General features: G+C 51.5%; 2 protein-coding genes across 2 annotated transcripts; both read right to left on the bottom strand.

The window, feature by feature from the left end:
* Window positions 1–637: 637 nt before the first annotated feature.
* Window positions 638–12,470, bottom strand: SENP3 (SUMO specific peptidase 3). Its single transcript, XM_056114878.1, has 11 exons — window positions 12,206–12,470; window positions 10,505–11,221; window positions 8,914–9,153; window positions 8,718–8,829; window positions 8,198–8,345; window positions 8,022–8,069; window positions 7,250–7,327; window positions 2,936–3,073; window positions 2,665–2,748; window positions 2,387–2,437; window positions 638–1,174 (listed from the first exon to the last, which is right to left on the bottom strand). Exons 2-11 carry the CDS (start codon window positions 11,208–11,210, stop codon window positions 1,064–1,066), a joined length of 1,716 nt encoding a protein of 571 aa, XP_055970853.1. The 5' UTR covers window positions 11,211–11,221; window positions 12,206–12,470; the 3' UTR covers window positions 638–1,063.
* A 1,430-nt stretch (window positions 12,471–13,900) lies between these two features.
* TNFSF13 (TNF superfamily member 13) lies at window positions 13,901–15,754 on the bottom strand. Its single transcript, XM_056114892.1, has 6 exons — window positions 15,438–15,754; window positions 15,033–15,111; window positions 14,830–14,877; window positions 14,593–14,711; window positions 14,262–14,400; window positions 13,901–14,120 (listed from the first exon to the last, which is right to left on the bottom strand). Exons 1-6 carry the CDS (start codon window positions 15,693–15,695, stop codon window positions 14,011–14,013), a joined length of 753 nt encoding a protein of 250 aa, XP_055970867.1. The 5' UTR covers window positions 15,696–15,754; the 3' UTR covers window positions 13,901–14,010.
* Window positions 15,755–16,686: the final 932 nt, after the last annotated feature.

Genomic DNA, 16,686 nt, shown 5'->3' with positions numbered 1-16,686 from the left:
CCTTTCTCGCCGGCACGGAAGTGACGTACAAGAGTCAGGCCTCGACGCCTGGCAGCCATCTTGGGGCTCTGTACTCCACACGTGCGGAGGCGCTGGAGCCTTGGTCATGTGTCCCAGTCGGCCCTATCACGCAAAGGGGGCGAGGTTTCAGCATTCAGGGACTTCCGGGGTCCCGGGATTGCCACTTTGCTCTTACCTCTGCTCCAGGTCTTTACAGGATCCACATTTTATTTTATTCTCTGCAGCTGCTGCAAGGATCAAACCCCGATATGTTCCAAGTGTACCAGGGATGACTGCACCAGCAGTTCTACCCCAGGGCCTGGGAAAATTCTTTCAGAGTCGAAGGATGGAATAATCTACTTCTGGGTGCATCTCGAACTGCCAACTCTTTGTAGCATCTCACACTCCTTAAGTGATTACCTATTCTCTCTCTGGGCTTCCAAGTCTGGAAGTTTTTTAGGAAGGTAATGAAGGTTAGTGTCCACACTGCAGTAGGGGGGCAGAAAGTTGGCCCCTAAAGTCTGGAAGGTCCCCCAAATAGTGGTTAACTGCAGTAGCTGGAGGAAAGCCTGTGATTGTATGTGTGTATTCACTACTTTGAAGCCCCTTAAGGAAGACCACCACTATGTATCTCCAAAGGATCCTTTATTGACCAGAGCAGGACCATGGTATTTATATATATATATCTACATATATATATATAAAAAAAAAAAGTTTCAAGATCTGGCAGGCAGTAATCCCTTTGCCCGCCCCACACCCTCAGGTTTTTCCTGCTCACCCCCCCTTGAACACAGAAGGGGTACGACTGCCCCACTCAGGTTACAAGGCCAGTCTCTTCTTCCAGAGAGAAAGGGGCTTTTCCATCGCCACCCCTAAACATTAGAAATCAACAATTCTTTCAAAGAAACAAAAAAATACAGAAATCAATTTAAACATTTAAATATGAAAAAACAAGGGAACTGGGCAGGGAGAGGCATAAGAGGAAAGGAACTGGAGTTTCTGGGAGGGATTTCCCATGTCCCCTGACCAGTAAAGAACGGGCTTGAGGCCTGGGATTTGAGGCTCACACAGTGAGTTTGCAGTGACACAGCTCCTTGTAGATCTGCCGTCGAAGTTTGGGCATGTCCTGCTGGGTGAAGCTGAATGGCTGAGACAGGGCCAGGTGCTTGCAGTACTAGATGTTAACAAAGCAGGCCATGAGAACCATCTACTGAGCATCCCCCCCACCAAGCCAGGACCTCCTACAGATTTCATGAATTATATCTTGCTCCATCTCTTTTTTATTTTTGGGACACACCCAGCAGGGCTCAGGGCTTACACCTGGCTGCACGCACGTAACACTCCTGGCAGGCTCAGGGACTATATGGGGTGCCAGTGAAAGAACCTGGGTTAGCCGGGTATGAGGGAAGCACTCGCTATCTGCTATACTATCACTCTAGTCCCTTGTTCCATGTTTTTGAGCACTTTCATGAATGTTGGGAACCAAACCTCCAACAGTCTGCATTCCCCAAAACAAGGCAAGAGATAAATTAAGGGCTGCCTCCAGTTTGATCTCCCAGCACCACATATAAAGGGAGTTTTTTTCTTCTTTCTCTTTTTTGCATTTGGAAGTCGTCCCCCCCCGCCCCCCCCCCCGGCAGCGCTAGGGCTTCCTTACTCCTGGCTCTGAACTCAGGAATCACTACCGGCTGTGCTCAGGGGACCACAAAGGATGCCAAGTCGGCCACATGCAAGGCAATACCCTACCCGCTGTACTATCGCTCCAGTCACACACCATGAATGGTTCTCCAGAGCACCACCAGGAATAAAACTGGAGTGGAGCCAGGAGTAAACCCTGAGCACTGCTGGGTGTGGCTCTCTTGCCCTCCCAAAACAACATCAAACATCAAAACAACACAAAGTCTGACTAATATCAAGGTTATACTAAAATCAAGCTTCTTCCCTTATACAAGATATGGGTTTTTTTTTTTTTTTTGCTTTTTGGGTCACACCCAGCAATGCACAGGGGTTACTCCTGGTCCATGCACTCAGGAATTACTCCTGGCAGTGCTCGGGGGACCATATGGGATGCTGGGAATCGAACCCGGGTTGGCCGCAGACAAGGCAAACACCCTACCTGCTGTGCTATTGCTCCAGCCCCAGATATGCTCATTGTTGAAAGAGCATATTTTAGGTGGGGATTTCAAAGGGCAGCTTTTATCAAGGTCAGAAACCAAGGACAAGAGAAACAGTGCTGCTATAGCATGGGGGACCAGGACCACTGAACTAGTTTCTATATTCTAACACAGGTTACTGCCTACTCTGCGTGGCTGTGAGCTAATGAGGGATGCAAAACTCCCTGCACCCTACTCCCGCCTCCAGTCTGACCTAAGTGACATCTGCTTACCTGCAAGACAAAGGCGCCACAGTCACTGTCATTATTCTGCCTGGCCACATTCTAGATAACAAACAAACAAAATTCACTTGGAATCTCCTTTGATTAATGGCTTCAACTTTTGCTTTCTAGCACTCCCATTCCCCACCCAACACCTTCTCTTAATTCATCATTTAAACTATTTTAAATTTTTAAAAAATTTTTCATTTTTTTTTTTTGCAGTGCCACAGCCTCACATGCCAAACATGCACTCTACTCCTGAGCTATGCCCCGGGCCTCTGGAAACTCACCATTTTAAAGTAACCTTTCCAGCCCTGATGGAAATCCAGCCGATTTTTCTTCACTGCCTCTGCCTGTAGGTACTTGGCAATATGCTACACAGATAGAAAAAAAAGAGAAAGTGGTGTCCAAGTTTTCCAACTGATCCCGAGGTGTAGTGGACACAGGCACTACCCCAGGTTGTTCCTCAGAGACCAAACCCGCCCTTCTGCCTAGAATACCTTGCCACTGGATCCCCCCCCCCCCCATTCTGTCTCTCTTTTTTCCCTTTCCCTCTCAAACCTTAGGGCAACGGCGGTTTAGGGTGCGCTGCGAGTCAAAGTAGGTGATGGTGCGTCTCCTCACATCAACAGAAATGAGGGACCAATGCACCTCCAGGTGGATGGGGATGAGCAGTAGCTCCTTATTGAAGATGTCCACCTAAGGAAGCAGTGCCAGGATCAGGCAAGGAAGCACAAGAGTCTTATCTACTACCAGGCAAGGAAGCAAGTGTGAAAACACAGAAGAGGTATACAGGGCAGGACAGTCGGTGGAGGAGGTGGGAGAACAAATACTCCAAAGGCCATGATGGGCCAGGTATTTCCACGTGAAAGAGGCGATTAGAAACACAAGCTTAGGATTCCAGACCAGTGGTTCAAATGCAGCAGTTCAAATACTTGTTCGATCAAGGGGCAAACTACAAAAAACTTCCCTATTTCCCTCAGGACCCTCACCCCTAAGAGGATGAAAATAAAGTTCCAGTCTTTCCATTTGTTATGAGAATTAAGCTAGTTAACATCCACAAAACAGAACAACACATAGTCCCAAATAAAGGCTCAATCCCTTAATGTAATAATCACAAAAGAAAAGTTATGCTCAATTCTATGAGGTAACAGTGGGTTGGAAAAGTAGTTTGACCAAAGTAAAAAAAAAAAAAAACTGGCAAAGTTGGTTTCAAACACAGGTATGTAGGGTCAAAGAATGAGACTGAAAAACTGTGAGAGAATGTAGAAAGCCCAGGAGCAATGAAGGCACTAAATGACCCTCACTCCCACCCTAGCACCAGCTGTAATCAGCCCTTGAACACTATCAGGTGTGGCCCCCAAACCAAAATAAACTGCCCTCATCCCCACTCTAGCACCACCCAGCAGAGCTACCAGGTGTGGCCCCCAACAACAACAATAACAAAATAAACAGGCTTACAGTAGTCTGAGATCTTTACTCCCCCTTTACTTTTTGAGCGCAACTGATGGAGCTTGGAGTTGGTGCCGCAATTTGAACACAAAGCACCTGCTCCAGTCCTCTGCGCTCTCTCTCTCCAGCTAGAAGGCCGAGCTTTCCCCCCCAGGACGGGACCCTGCCTCTACTGGGAAAAGCAACAAGGTTGCAAGGTTCTTCAAAGGGTAAACTCCGGAACCTGAGAAATGCACTTAAAATGGAGTTAAAAGCCCTACTACACAGTAACTATTTCCTAGTTTTTTATTTTGAGGATAAGAAACTAAACTGATTGAAGGGAAGAAAAAGAACTGTCTTTAATCTTTGGGTCACACCTGGCTGTTGCTTGGGGAACCATATATATGAGATGTGGGGGATTAAGCCCGGGTTGGTTGCCTGCAAGGGACATGCCCTACTGGCTATACTATCGCTCCTGTCCTGATGGGAGCTTTTTATTCTCACCAAACCGACTCTAATCCATTCCCCCCACCCAATTACTTTCTCCAATAACAAAGTCAAAAAACATTACACTCAAGGTGGCCCAGAGGTCTGGAGTGTGTGTCATGCATGCAGGAGGTCCAGATTTTATCACTAGCACTGCATGACCCCAAGAACCTCCTGGAGTGACTCTCCCAAAACACCAAGCCCAAATTAGCCTCCGAATACCACCAGTTGTGGAACCAAACCAAAGCAAAACCTCAAAGACAAAATGAACTCACCACCCTCAATTCCTATCTTTTCATCATTTCCCAGAGGTGGGAAGTCTTCTTTTTTGTTTTGTACACCCAGCAGTACTCAGGGTTTACCCCTGGTGTTGCACTCAGGGATCAGTCCTGGCAGGCTTATGAGACCACATGGGATGCCAAAGATTGAACTTAAGTCAGCCACATGCAACGCAAGAACCCAACCCAATAGGTCCCAGAAAATCCTAATGATTTTACCAGCAAACTACTTCTAATTCTGCTTTTACCAGTAAGATTCAAGTCTTCCCCCCTCATACACACCTCCCCAGCTTTTGGTTTTTAGGACATACTTCCGTGTTGGGCTGGAGCGATAGCACAGTGAGTCGGGCGCTTGCCTTGCATGAGGTCAACCCAGGTTCGGTTCCTCCGCCCCTATCAGAGAGCCCAGCAAGCTAGCGAGAGTATCCCGCCCACATGGCCAAGCCTGGCAAGCTCCCTGTGAAGTATCTGATACGCCAAACACAGTAACATGAAGTCTCACAATGGACACGTTACTGGTGCCCGCTCAAGCAAATCGAGGGATGAACAATGGGAGGGCAGTGCAATGCTACTTCTGTGTTGCTTAGGGACTATCCCTTGTACTTTGAGTCCTGGAGGTAGGTGGGGTCCATGCAGTTTCTGGGGTCTCTAGCCCTAGGATCAAAGTTTCTTATCTAAACTTCTATGCTACGCCTAGTCTGTTTCCATTCTTCACACTCTCTGCTTCTCACTGAAACATGGCATTTAAAGTATGCGCTATGAGCCAAGAAATAGTACAGTTGGTAGGACATGCCCTGCACGCAGTCGACCCTGGTTTGATTCCCTGCATCCCAGGACTAACCCCTGGGTACACTGTTTGGACCCAAAACAAAACAGTACAGCAGGTAGGGCTCTTGTCTTACACAGTCAACCTGGGTCTGATCCCAGCATCCTGTATGGTTCACTGAGCACTGCCAGGAGTGATCCCTGAGGCCAGAGCCATGAGAACCCTTGAGCTTCGCCAGGTGCAGCCCCCAAACCAAAACAAAACAGGAGCACTTCCCCAGCTTGGTTAGAAATCATCAACAGCTTCTCAGTAGACAAAGAATAAGATCGCCTCTCCTTAGGCTACCCTTAGAGCGGGTAGGATTGGGGGGCACACCTGGCAGTGTTTAGGGAACCATATGGGATGCCAGGGACCAAAACCCAGGTTGGCCACCTGCAAGGCAAGCGCTCCACAGTCTGGATTATCACTCTGGCCCCTCGGCTACCCTTTATCTTATGTGATCTGATGACTTGTACCATTTTCCTTTTGCTCGCTGCGCTCTAACTAAACATGCAACACAGGGCTCCTCTGTTGGCTCAAACATTGTTTCTAACTTTGTGTCAATTGCTTCAGCTCCTTCTGCCTAGAACACTATTTTCTAGATCTGCAAATAGCCGACTCCTCACCATTTAAGTCTCAGCAAGAGATTTTCCCAGGCCACCCAATTTAAAGGACCTTCTTCTCAGGCTATAACATTACTGTCCCCCCCCCCCCCCCCCCCCAGCTTTCTGGGTCAAACCCTGCCATGCTCTGGGGCTGCTCATCGCTCTGGACTCAGAAATTACTCCTGGGGGCTGGATCCAACAGCACTGCGGGTAGAAAGTTTGCCTTGCATGCAGCCAACCCGGGTTTGATTCACAGCATCCCATATGTCCCCTGAGCACCGCCAGGAGTAATTCCTCAGTGCATGAGCCAGGAGTAACCTCTGTGCATGCAGGGTGTGACCCAAAAAGTAAAAAAGAAAAAAAAAAAAGAAAAAGAAAGACACAAATTACTCCGGAGGTGCTTGAAGGGCCATATGCAATGGATGCTGGGAACTGAACCAGGGTCAGTTGCATTGTGTGCAAGGCAAACACCCTATCTGCTATACTATCACTCTGGCCCCCAGTACGGTTCTTATTCAGAGCACTTACCACCAACTAATATTTGACTTGCTAATTTTTCTATTCTCTCTCTGTAAGAGGTTTTATTTAAATTATTTTTAAATTGAATCATGCTGAGATAGTTACACAAATTTGTTTATGATTGGGTTTTAATGTTCCAACACCAGTTCCTTTACTAGTGTACCCATCACCAATGTTTCTAGTTTCCCTCCTGACACGCCCCCTCTCATCCCAATTTATTTAATATTGTATTCTCGGGTAGTACGAGTGCAGAGATTAAGGCATTTTGCCTTGCATGGGGGCCATCTCAGCTGAACTCCTGACATCATGCCAAGTGCGAGCACAAAGAGCCAGGAGCAGCCCTTGAGCACCATGAGGTATGTCCCCCTCGTTCCCCCAGAAAAACAGGTCAAAAACAAAAGTGAGTACAATCGGGGCTGGAGTGGTATCACATCGGGTAGGGCATTTGCCTTGCACGTGGCCAACCCGCGTTTAATTCCCAGCATCCCATATGGTCTCCCTGAGCACCGCTGGGAGTAATTCCTGAGTGCATGAGCCAGGAGTAACCCCGGAGCATCGCTGGGTGTGACCCAAAAAGAAAAAAAAAGTGAGTACAATCAATCTTTAAAAAAATAAGAACTATATCCTAAGTGTCTATACAATACTTCTCAATACAAGAAACATTTACTGAATATTTGAAAGACTGAACTGTTGAAGAAAGCACTTAAAGAAAACAAACTCTTTATGAAGGTATCATACAAACACAACTCACATTTTTGGTCCACCTTTTCACCCCATCATAACCCTTGGTGCGGAGTTTATCATAGAAGAAACTGTTGAAGAAATGCACCTGTACCAATGACACAAAAGAGCTGGGTGGAATGAAAAGATCTCAGGTCTTCCTGCTATGTCACCCATACCCTTCATTTCATTATGTTTCTTATTTGGTTATGTAGTTTCGGTTTGGTTTTTGGGCCACACCCATGCTCTGGGGTTACTCTTGGCTCTGCACTCAGGAATCATTCCTGGTGGTGCTTGGGGGACCATATGGGATGCTGGAGACTGAACCTGGGTAATTAGTGTGAAAGACAAGCACCCTACCTACTGTATTATTCTGGCCCCATCATGCTTGTTTTTAAGAACTGATTTCAACAAGCTCTTACTCCAATTCAATGAGGACTGAGAAAGAACTTTCTTGAACCTTACAGCATTCCACCCTGATCGATGGGGTTATCCACAGGGGTTATGCGTTAAAGACTGGGTAAAGGAATCTAATCCATAAACACAGGACTAATATCACACATTGCCATCCACCTTCTCTTCCTGCAAGAAAGATCCTCAAAGGGACAGAGGGATAGTACAGTGGGCATTTGTCTTGCACACAGCTGACCTGGGTTGGATCCCCTGCACCCCATATGGTCCCCCCAGCCTGCCAGGAGTGATCCCTGAAGCCAGGAATAAGCCCTGAGCACTGCTAGGTGTGGCCCAAACACAAAATACATACATACGTAACTCTCTGTGTAAAATGAAAGAGGGAGACTTACCTTTTCAGGAACTGTATCCATGACCAGGTCTCCATACATGTTCATCACCTGGGGAAAAGATGGGAGACGACTTGCCATGGAGGGTGCAGCATGGGTACAGGGCTCCCCCATGCAGAGGGCCCCAGACACCCTGCTCCCTGAAGCCCCCTTAGGACCCGTTTCTCTCCTCATCTCACCTGGTCATTGAGCCAATTCTGTCCATACAAGGTTCCCAAGTCATCCATCGTCAGCACATGTCGCTTATAGGCCACTCGGAAGCCTCTCACCATGGCATTGCCTGGCATCCGCTGGTATGACTGGATTAACTGCAGCACCAGGCCCTTCCTGAGTAGGCCAAGGATGGAGTCATACAAGAGACAAGGGGGCTAGGGCACAAAGAAGCATCTTCCACTGCCTAGAAGAGTCTGAACTGACACCTTTTTGAGTGTGTTTTTTGACATGTCTTTCTGAGGAATCGCTAATCTCAGAAAGAGGCAAATGAATATTCAGACATGCATAGTATCTCAGGATCCTAGGGTAAAGACCCAAATAGTCAGTTTACTGAGGACTTGGCACCTTATCTGCAGGCTCCTCCCCTTCAGCTCTACCTTCCTCCTTTCTCCCCAAGTACATCCCTATGGAGAAGAGGCAACAGCATTCTCTCCCCATTCCCCAGGTGCCAGCCCTCTTCGGAAGTGCATTCCTTTCACGCCTCACCTGGAAGGTGTAGAAAACTCCTGCTGGAAAATGTCCTCTAATTTCTCTACTACTTCATCAGTGCTGAGGGGGATAAGGCTGCCGTAAGTCTGAAGGAATTCATCCAAGATGCCTAAGTGAAAGAGGGAGGGAGGAGTGAAATGAGGCCTCCAGATTCTGAGAGTGTGCTGAAGGATCAGTCTTCAGGGCTCCTTACTCTGCACACAGGTCACATGCTCCTCCTGGAGTGGGCTGTGTTGTCCGGCTTTCTCCCCAGTCTGCTCTGCCTCTTCTGCAGCGCCCACATCTGAGCCCTGAAAAAGCTCCTGGGCTACATGGTCCCCGATGCTACACACATTGCTGATGAGAATACTGGCATCAGGGGGTGCCAGATTGCACTCCCCTTCTGGCCCAGGTGGTCCCCCAAAGCCATTGGGCAGAGTACAGGAGAGGAGGCCTATAAATTGGGGGGAGAAAAGGGAAAGAGAAACTGATCAAAGAACAATCAAATGATACACATGAATGACAAAAACCACAAGATAAACTGAAGCAGAATCTACCGATATAAACTTTTTTTTTAAGTTTCGATTTTTATTTTGGGATTAACAAAATGCAGAGTTGGCCTGCTCTTGGCTCTATATTCAGGGATCACTCCTGTTTGGGGCTCAGGAGACTGTATGTGGTGCCAGGGATCAGATGGGGGGGGGCAGCTGCATGCAAGGCAAGCACTGTACCCACTGTACTATATCCCCAATCCCTCTACCAATATGAATTTAAAGGAATAGAGATCCCAAACCATAAACATGTAAAACTGTATAAAGGGACTCATACAAGGGGCTGGAGTGATAGCACAGCGGGTAAGGCGTTTGCCTTGCATGCAGCCAACATGGCCGACACGGGTTCGATTCCCAGCACCCCATATGGTCCCCTGAGCACCGCCAGGAGCAATTCCTGAGTGCATGAGCCAGGAGTAACCTCTGAGCATCGCCGGGTGTGACCCAAAAAAGCAAAAAAAAAAAAAAAAGGAACTCATACAAGAAAGCAAAAACAATTCGTTTTCAAAGACATAGCACCTAGCATGTTACCCAACATATAGCAATGACCGATAAATATTTAAATAATACAGTCATTAAAAGAAAGAAATTAGGGGCTGGACAGACAGTACAGTGGGTAAGGCACTTGGTCCCTGGGGCACCTCATATGCCCCCCCGCCCCAAGTCCTGCCCTGTGCACAGCCAGGTAAGCTCTGAGACCCACTCAGTGTTATCCAAATCCCAAATAAACCAACCACAAAAACCTATTCCCCACCTGTTATCAGCTGGGTTCTCTGAAACAGTTTGAGAATGTCCCCAACAACGTTTCTGCTGATACACTCCTATATTCAGAGAACCCGTCCTACTGCTCTGAAACTGCACCCACTGCAGGCTTATGCACAGGGTAGAGATCCTTGCAGGCCCTTATCCTAAGAAGTGAGAGATTTCTCTTTCGCTTGGGAGTACATGCAATGATACTTGGGAAGCCATGCTGTGCTCAGGGACTCAAAGTCGGGGCTCCTACATACATACAATCTGTTGAGCTGTCGAGATTTCAAGAGGACAAGACTTGCTTTTTCTAAACCAGGTGTCATCTATGCGGAGGACACCTACTTAGGTAGGATGCACCCCCTTCTCTCTAGGCAATTAATTCACAACAATTCTGTTCCCCTATTCCCCTACAAACCATGTATTTCTTTGGCCCAGTCCTCACCTCAGGAAGAGGCTCTGGTGCTCCAGGATCTAGCCCTCCCTCCTCCCTCCTCCATTCCTTACCAGAATCAGGGTCCAGAGACTTTGAAGTCCACCTTAATCCATCTTCCTCCATGGGGGGCCCAGAGGGCACTGGTGGAGACCCTCTCACCCCATCCTCAGCCATGAGAGCACCTAGCAGACCCAGCCGGGGTGGCGGTGGCCCCCGTGGGGAGTCAAAGCGACAGCAGGGGGATGGCACCTGCGGTGTCACACCCCCTTCCTGGGGTGAAAGATGGTTCTTGGGGTGTGCAAAGCCCCGCCGCCGGCCCCGGTGGCGCCCCCAAAGCTTCCAATGGAATGTCAGCGAGGTGCTTTTTGAGTAGAGCAGCATCCTGAAGGCTCGCATAGCTCTGCGGCGGCGCTGTGAGCAGGTTTTTCGATGAGTAGAGCGGGCTGGGCGAGACCTCTGGGTCGCTCCCAGATGACCCCATCTGGGGGGTAGCCTCCAAGCTGACACTTCCTCATCTTCATCCTCCTCCTCTTCTTCTTCCTCTTCCTCTTCACTAGCAGAGGCATCAAAAGAGGGCCGAGGGACAGGGAGACGTCTGGCTGGCACTGCAGTCCCTGACCCAGGATCTGGCCCAAACCCTCCACCAGATTTGAGTCGGGGCTTGGGGGGAGGGGGCCAACGAAGCCGCTCCTGCCTGGGGCTTGCATAAGCTGGGGCTACGCCAGGTCCAGGAGGCTCAGGCCCCCAAGACCCAGTCCCCTGTATAGTCTCTTTCATCTTCCAGAAGCCTGTGAAACAGAGGTTAGGGTCAGAATCCAAACATCTTGTAGCCCAAAATCCTACAGTCTTTTTCAGCATGTCCCCTCTGGATCAAATGAAAAACTGCGAGGGAATAAATGCAAAACTTCAGACTTCAGGTTCTGGGTTGACAGAGTTGGTGCCCCTGCCTGTCTGCTGCGCAGAGGTCAGGGAGAATGGCTACACGAGAGGCTTCTGTGAGTCCGTGGACCCCGGGCATGAGATCAGACCTGTATTTTAATGCACTATTTTTTTAAAGGTTTTGGGTTTTTTTTTAATTTTCCTGGTTTTGGGAGGTCACACCCGGTGATGCTCAGGGATCACTCCTGGCTCTGCACTCAGGGATCACTCTTGGCGGTGCTCGGGGGACCATATGGGATGCTAGGGATCGAACCCGGGTCGGCCGCCTGCAAGGCAAACGCCCTCCCGCTGTAATACCGCTCCGACCCACGTGCTACTTTTTTAATACCACCAGAGGTCTAGCCCAGAAACGACCAAGCGAAATGGCTCTGCATGCGAACACTGGCGTGCCCGGAAACGAACAAAACTCCAACAGGGAAACCGTGGGCTAAAGTGGGAAGAGTTCCCAGCCGCCCCACCCCCCACCCCGGGATGAATGGACACGGCGGACGCGCTCAGGTCGGCTTACGAGGGAACGGGGATACATGGCCAGGGTCCAGAAAGCTAAGTCTGATGAAAGGGGGCGGGTTTTAAAGGAAAGCGAATCCGGATCAGGCTGCCAAATCAAAGGGCTGGTGCGGAATCGGTCCCCGCGAACCTGTCTGGGGTTCGGCCCCACTCAAGCTCCGTCCCCGGGGACCAGAATGCCGATATGGTCCTTCAGGCTCGGCCGTCTCAGCGCGCAGGAGTCTTAAGAAGCCCTTTCGAAGGTCTCCCGGCCCCGGGGTACGGGGGGCGAGGTCCGGGGATGGAAGAAGCCGGGGCCGGCTGGGGGAGGGGAGGGGCGTCCTCACCCGGGGCAGGGAAGCCGGGCAGACGGGCCCGAGGGCGGGCGTCTCCGGCCTTAGGCTTCCCGGCTCATCTCTCCGGCGACGGCGGCGGCCCCGCCACTCCTGCTGTCCTCGGGCGCAGCCGTCTCAATTCAGGATTCCAACGCTCCTGGCCGCGCGCCGCACCGCCCAGCCGCGGCCGCCTTTTGCGCCGCCTCAGCCTCCGCCGCCGCCACCTCCCCCACTACCACCACCTCCTCCTCCTTCCCCTCCCGCGAGCCCCAGGCCCACCGGCGATGGCGTCGCACAATTAGCACGTCACACCCGGCGAACAGCGCCGCACGGCCAGCGCGCGCCTAGCCCCGCCCACCGGGGGGTCGCCAGCCCCGCAACGTCCCGCCCCCGAGCGCCGCGCGGGAGCGCGCCTGCGCAAATCCTCCGGGCTGGCCCGTGCGCCGCTGCCTCACCGCTCGCCCCTCTGCGCCTGCGTGTCCCGTGCCGCCGCGCTCTCCGCTGCTTAGGGGCTCTCAGCCTGGGGTCGGGGTCCCCTGGGCTTGGGGCGCATCCGAGGAGGCCTGGGAGAGCAAGAGTATCCAGTACGGGGCCAGAGCTGAGGCCTGGCAGTAGGGCTAATAGGTTCGAGGTTTTACTTGTTCTCCTCTAGTTAGCCAAAGCAGGGCTTAAGCGGCAAGTGTTCAGACGTGTGAGGCTAGACTAAGCGGAGGATTCAGGCCGTAGCATTTTTCCCAGGCCCCTCGCCCCGAGGATCCTCGAGTCGCTTCCCATGGAAAGGGCAAGAGCGATATTATAAAGGTAGTGCGCTTGCCTTGCGCGCAGCCGAGCCGGGTTCGATCCCTGGCGTCCTATGTGGTCCCCCGAGCTCGCCAGGAGTGATCCTGAGCGCAGAGCCAGAAGTGGAACCAGCAGTGTACTGTGACCGCAAAGGGACTGTCGTAATCGGTCACCCCCTGCAGAGGGGGATATAATAAATATGCACCTCTGGAGATAGGGGAGGAATCTGGAGTTCAAAAGCCGAAGGGAAGGAAGTAAGGATGAGTCTGGTGCGCTAAAGATGTTGTGGATACCTGGGAAAAGGTGTGGCCGAGGGAACCAGAGTTTTCCTGGTTGGAGGGGCAGACTAATGAACTTCCTCCCGCCAGCAGCGTGATTCTCTCGAATTGCCACTAGATGGTGATGCTGTTCTGGAAGCATTCCAGTGAGTTCCAAAGCAGACCCATACCTGGCATTCTCTCCTCACCTCCCTGTCTCACCCCCCAAAAATCGGTGGGATTTGGATTTCGGAGGTTTTCTTTGTTGTTGCTTTTTTTCCACACCGGCGATGCTCAGGGATTACTTACTGGTTCTGTGCTCAGGAATTATTTTTAGCAGAACTGGGGGACCATATGGGGTGCCGAGATCGAACCCACGCTGGCCAAGGCAAACGCCCTGCACGCTGTAGTATCCCTTCTTCCTCACCCCTCCAGGAACTGGCCTGGAGTTGTAACTCACTGGTAGGACACAGTATTTATGAGAACCTTTCTATCTGGCACCAAAAGAAAAACAACAAAAGAATCTGTGGATGGGTGGGGAATAGAAGTCAGATACTCTACCCCTTTAATGTCCATGAAATCAAACTCGTGCAGGGGAGATGGGGGTGGGGTGGGAGATAGAGCAGAGTGATGAGCTTTCAAACCTGTTTCTGCCATTCCCTATCCTTTGTCTAGTCAGCTCCTGAATGTTTTCGATGTGTACCCACCCTGATCTTCCAAGTGCAGAACCACCTGTTTTTCTTTTTCCTTTCTCTTTCTCTCTCTTTTTTTATAGCACAATCACAGTTTCACAAACCCCAGGAAGGTTCCATGTGGAGAGAGGCTCAGATTCGCCCTTGCACGGGGGATCACAACACTCAGAATATCTCCTTGTTGTAAATGGAAGACACCTGAGAAAAGGGAGAATAGATGCTCAGTGCAGCACAGCAATGAGGACAATCTGATACCTCACCCTCTCTGCACCCACTTTACTGCATAAGAGATGCCCTGCTCTGCTCACACCCACCCTCCACTGCCCAGGTGACTCTCACCACTACTGTAGCAGGTATTGTAGGCCCAATCTGGGTTGGAAGGCATACTTCGGATACATTTGAATAGGGTCTCCTGCCTTCCCTGGCTCTCCCGGGATACCACCTGACCCATGGTGAAAGTCACATCATGAAACAGGACCTGGCAGGGAAGAGAGGAGATGCTGAAGGAAGGGAATGGCATGCTCAGTTTGGGAAGTTCTCAGGAGCACAGATAAGGGATCATAGAAAAAGGGAATGGTCTTCTAAGTTCAGAACGAACAGAAGGGCATACGAGGTCTGGAAGAACAGGCCTCCAGTCCTCAGGTGAGGTTTGGTGGGTACTTGTGGTTACCTGGCTGTACAGCAGATAAATTCCAGCCTCCAAGACTCGAACAACTTGTCCTTGGGCCTCCAGTCCTCTCCCACGCTTGAGAACCGGTTGCCACATCACCTCTGTCACATCAGAGTCCTCTGCAGGTGAGTGTGGCAGTTCAGGATCTTAACCCGAGAGTCTTGGGTTCAGGTGCCAGCCCCCAAGTGCCCAGGTCCTGACCCTCCCCCCACCAAAAAAATATTAAATAGCACTCACCCTTGAAGGTGACGTTGATGGGAACAAGGTGCAGAAGTGAGCGCTGCTCTGAGGAGAGACGGAGGAAGTCTCAGCAGTGCTCGGCTGCTGCAACTGCCCTCTTGCGTCTCCCCGATCCCCACCCCTCCCCGGCTTGGGGAAGCAATCTCCAAATGACCCTTGCTGCCTGATCAGTGCCACCCCTGCTGCACCGGAGGCCTCACTCTTCTGTTTATGGGTGAGCTCTGATCTCCTCCTTCGCACTCTCTCTCCGTTCTCCCAGGCTTCCAGTGTATCAGGGCTCTGCTCATAGGAAGAGGGGCAGCGTTAGGTGTAGCTGCGAGGGTCCTGCACAGCCTTTCTTCCCCGCCCCCCACCTGCCCCAGGAATGCCTCACATCTCTCCCCAGCAACCTGAGTCCCGGTACTGGCGCTGCTCCAGATCTGTTAGGCACAAGAAGTATTAATCTTTAACAGTTTCCTTACCTGGAATGGCTGCTCCCTTGACCTCCAAACCTGGGACCTTCTCTGCCAATCTCCTCAGAACTTTACAGACGAGGAGCCAGGAGGCCCCGAGCTGACCCTGCCGCCCATCCTCTTGCCTCCCAAGCACCTTCTCCCCTCACTCACCTGCTCCCGGAGGCCCGACCGTGGATGCCCTTCCCCCTTCACGAAGGTGCCTTCGGTCCTCTGCAGACGGCTCACCTCTCTCCTTATGGTTTGCAGCTCTGTTTGTTGGATCATCAGAGCCATGGCACAAGCCACAGCCCCCAGCACCGCCCCCCAACTCAACCAGAGGGCCACTGTGAGTGCCGGTTCTCGAACCACGCCCCCCATGTCTCCCGGGGACCCCTTGGGAGTTAGCAAGGAAGGAGATGAGCTTGGCATCAACTGGAAATCCTGCCAATAGCAGCGGCCTCGGGAGTGGGGTGGCGAGGAGGTCGCAGGAACAGGCAGTGGTGCAGAAGGGAAGGAGGGCGTTACACAGAGGAAAGGTAAAGCGGGAGGAGGAAAGCAAGCCAGGGCCACTGTGGCTGCTCCTGGCACCCCACGAGTGGGGGCAGTGTTATCTTGAGATCCCCCACCCCAGCCTCCTCTGGCCTCAGCTGATTGGGTATCAGTCTCTCTCTCAGAAGGACAGAAGCGGGCAGCCAGTGACACCCAGGAAGAACGGCCAGAGCCCAGGAGCCCTGGGGCGGCCCCAAAGGTGGGGGAAGGGAGGTAGACCGGCTGTGGGGCATAGTGCCAGGAACGAGAATGGAGAGACGAATAGGCTAGTTGTGGAGAGTCAAGGGGGTGAGGTGGGTGACCCGCTGGCTCCGGGGTCCGAGGGAGCCGGGGAAAGTTTCAAAGAGTAGCTGAGGGTGGAAAAGTCAGGAGCGGGTCGATAGCGAGGAAAATCAGGGTTGGGTCAAGGAAGCCAGAAAGCAGCTGAGTTCTGGGGTTAAGGCCAGTCCGGGCGTGTTGGAATAAGGCCTGTACTACTCCCTGTGCTGAACTTGGCAAGCAGGACTTCCTGTTTCCCGAGAAAGGCTCTTACATAAGTCTCTGGACAAAGAGCGAGGCAGCCCCAAGCACCCTATCCCCGCAGTATCCTTCCCCTGAATCCAGGGGAAAATGTTCCTCTGTTCCTGGGCCCCAGAGCTCTTCCTACTGGCCCCCAGGCCCTTTCTGGGACGATTTTCCCCTCACACACACACATCAGGTGTTCTGCTAACACCTGCCAGATGTCTCAACGCTGCCATGAGGAAGCTTCGTTCAGGGATTCCCCTCAAGAGGAAGCAGCCTTCTAGGTAAATGAGGTGCTCTGGCTGGACTTGGGGCAGAGAACTGCTTTGCTTTTGTTCTTCCTGGCAGTTCTGCTCAGGACTTGGGGGCT

This window comes from Sorex fumeus, unplaced genomic scaffold (assembly GCF_029834395.1).
Source record: "Sorex fumeus unplaced genomic scaffold, SorFum_2.1 ptg000028l, whole genome shotgun sequence".
Classification (NCBI taxonomy): domain Eukaryota; kingdom Metazoa; phylum Chordata; class Mammalia; order Eulipotyphla; family Soricidae; genus Sorex; species Sorex fumeus.
The sequence above is the reverse complement of the archived record's forward strand: the minus strand, read 5'-3'. Positions and strand labels throughout refer to the sequence as shown.

Coding starts and splice junctions, on each gene's coding strand:
- SENP3 (XM_056114878.1), bottom strand. CDS start 11,210: ATGAAAGAGACTATACAGGGGACTGGGTCTTGGGGGCCTGAGCCTCCT. Junction 8,070..8,197: donor AGAATTGGCTCAATGACCAG/GTGAGATGAGGA, acceptor TCTTTTCCCCAG/GTGATGAACATGTATGGAGA. Junction 2,438..2,664: donor GGAAAGGTTACTTTAAAATG/GTGAGTTTCCAG, acceptor TTTGTTATCTAG/AATGTGGCCAGGCAGAATAA.
- TNFSF13 (XM_056114892.1), bottom strand. CDS start 15,695: ATGCCAAGCTCATCTCCTTCCTTGCTAACTCCCAAGGGGTCCCCGGGA. Junction 15,112..15,437: donor GGTCGGGCCTCCGGGAGCAG/GTGAGTGAGGGG, acceptor TCCTATGAGCAG/AGCCCTGATACACTGGAAGC. Junction 14,401..14,592: donor TTTATCTGCTGTACAGCCAG/GTAACCACAAGT, acceptor CTTCCCTGCCAG/GTCCTGTTTCATGATGTGAC.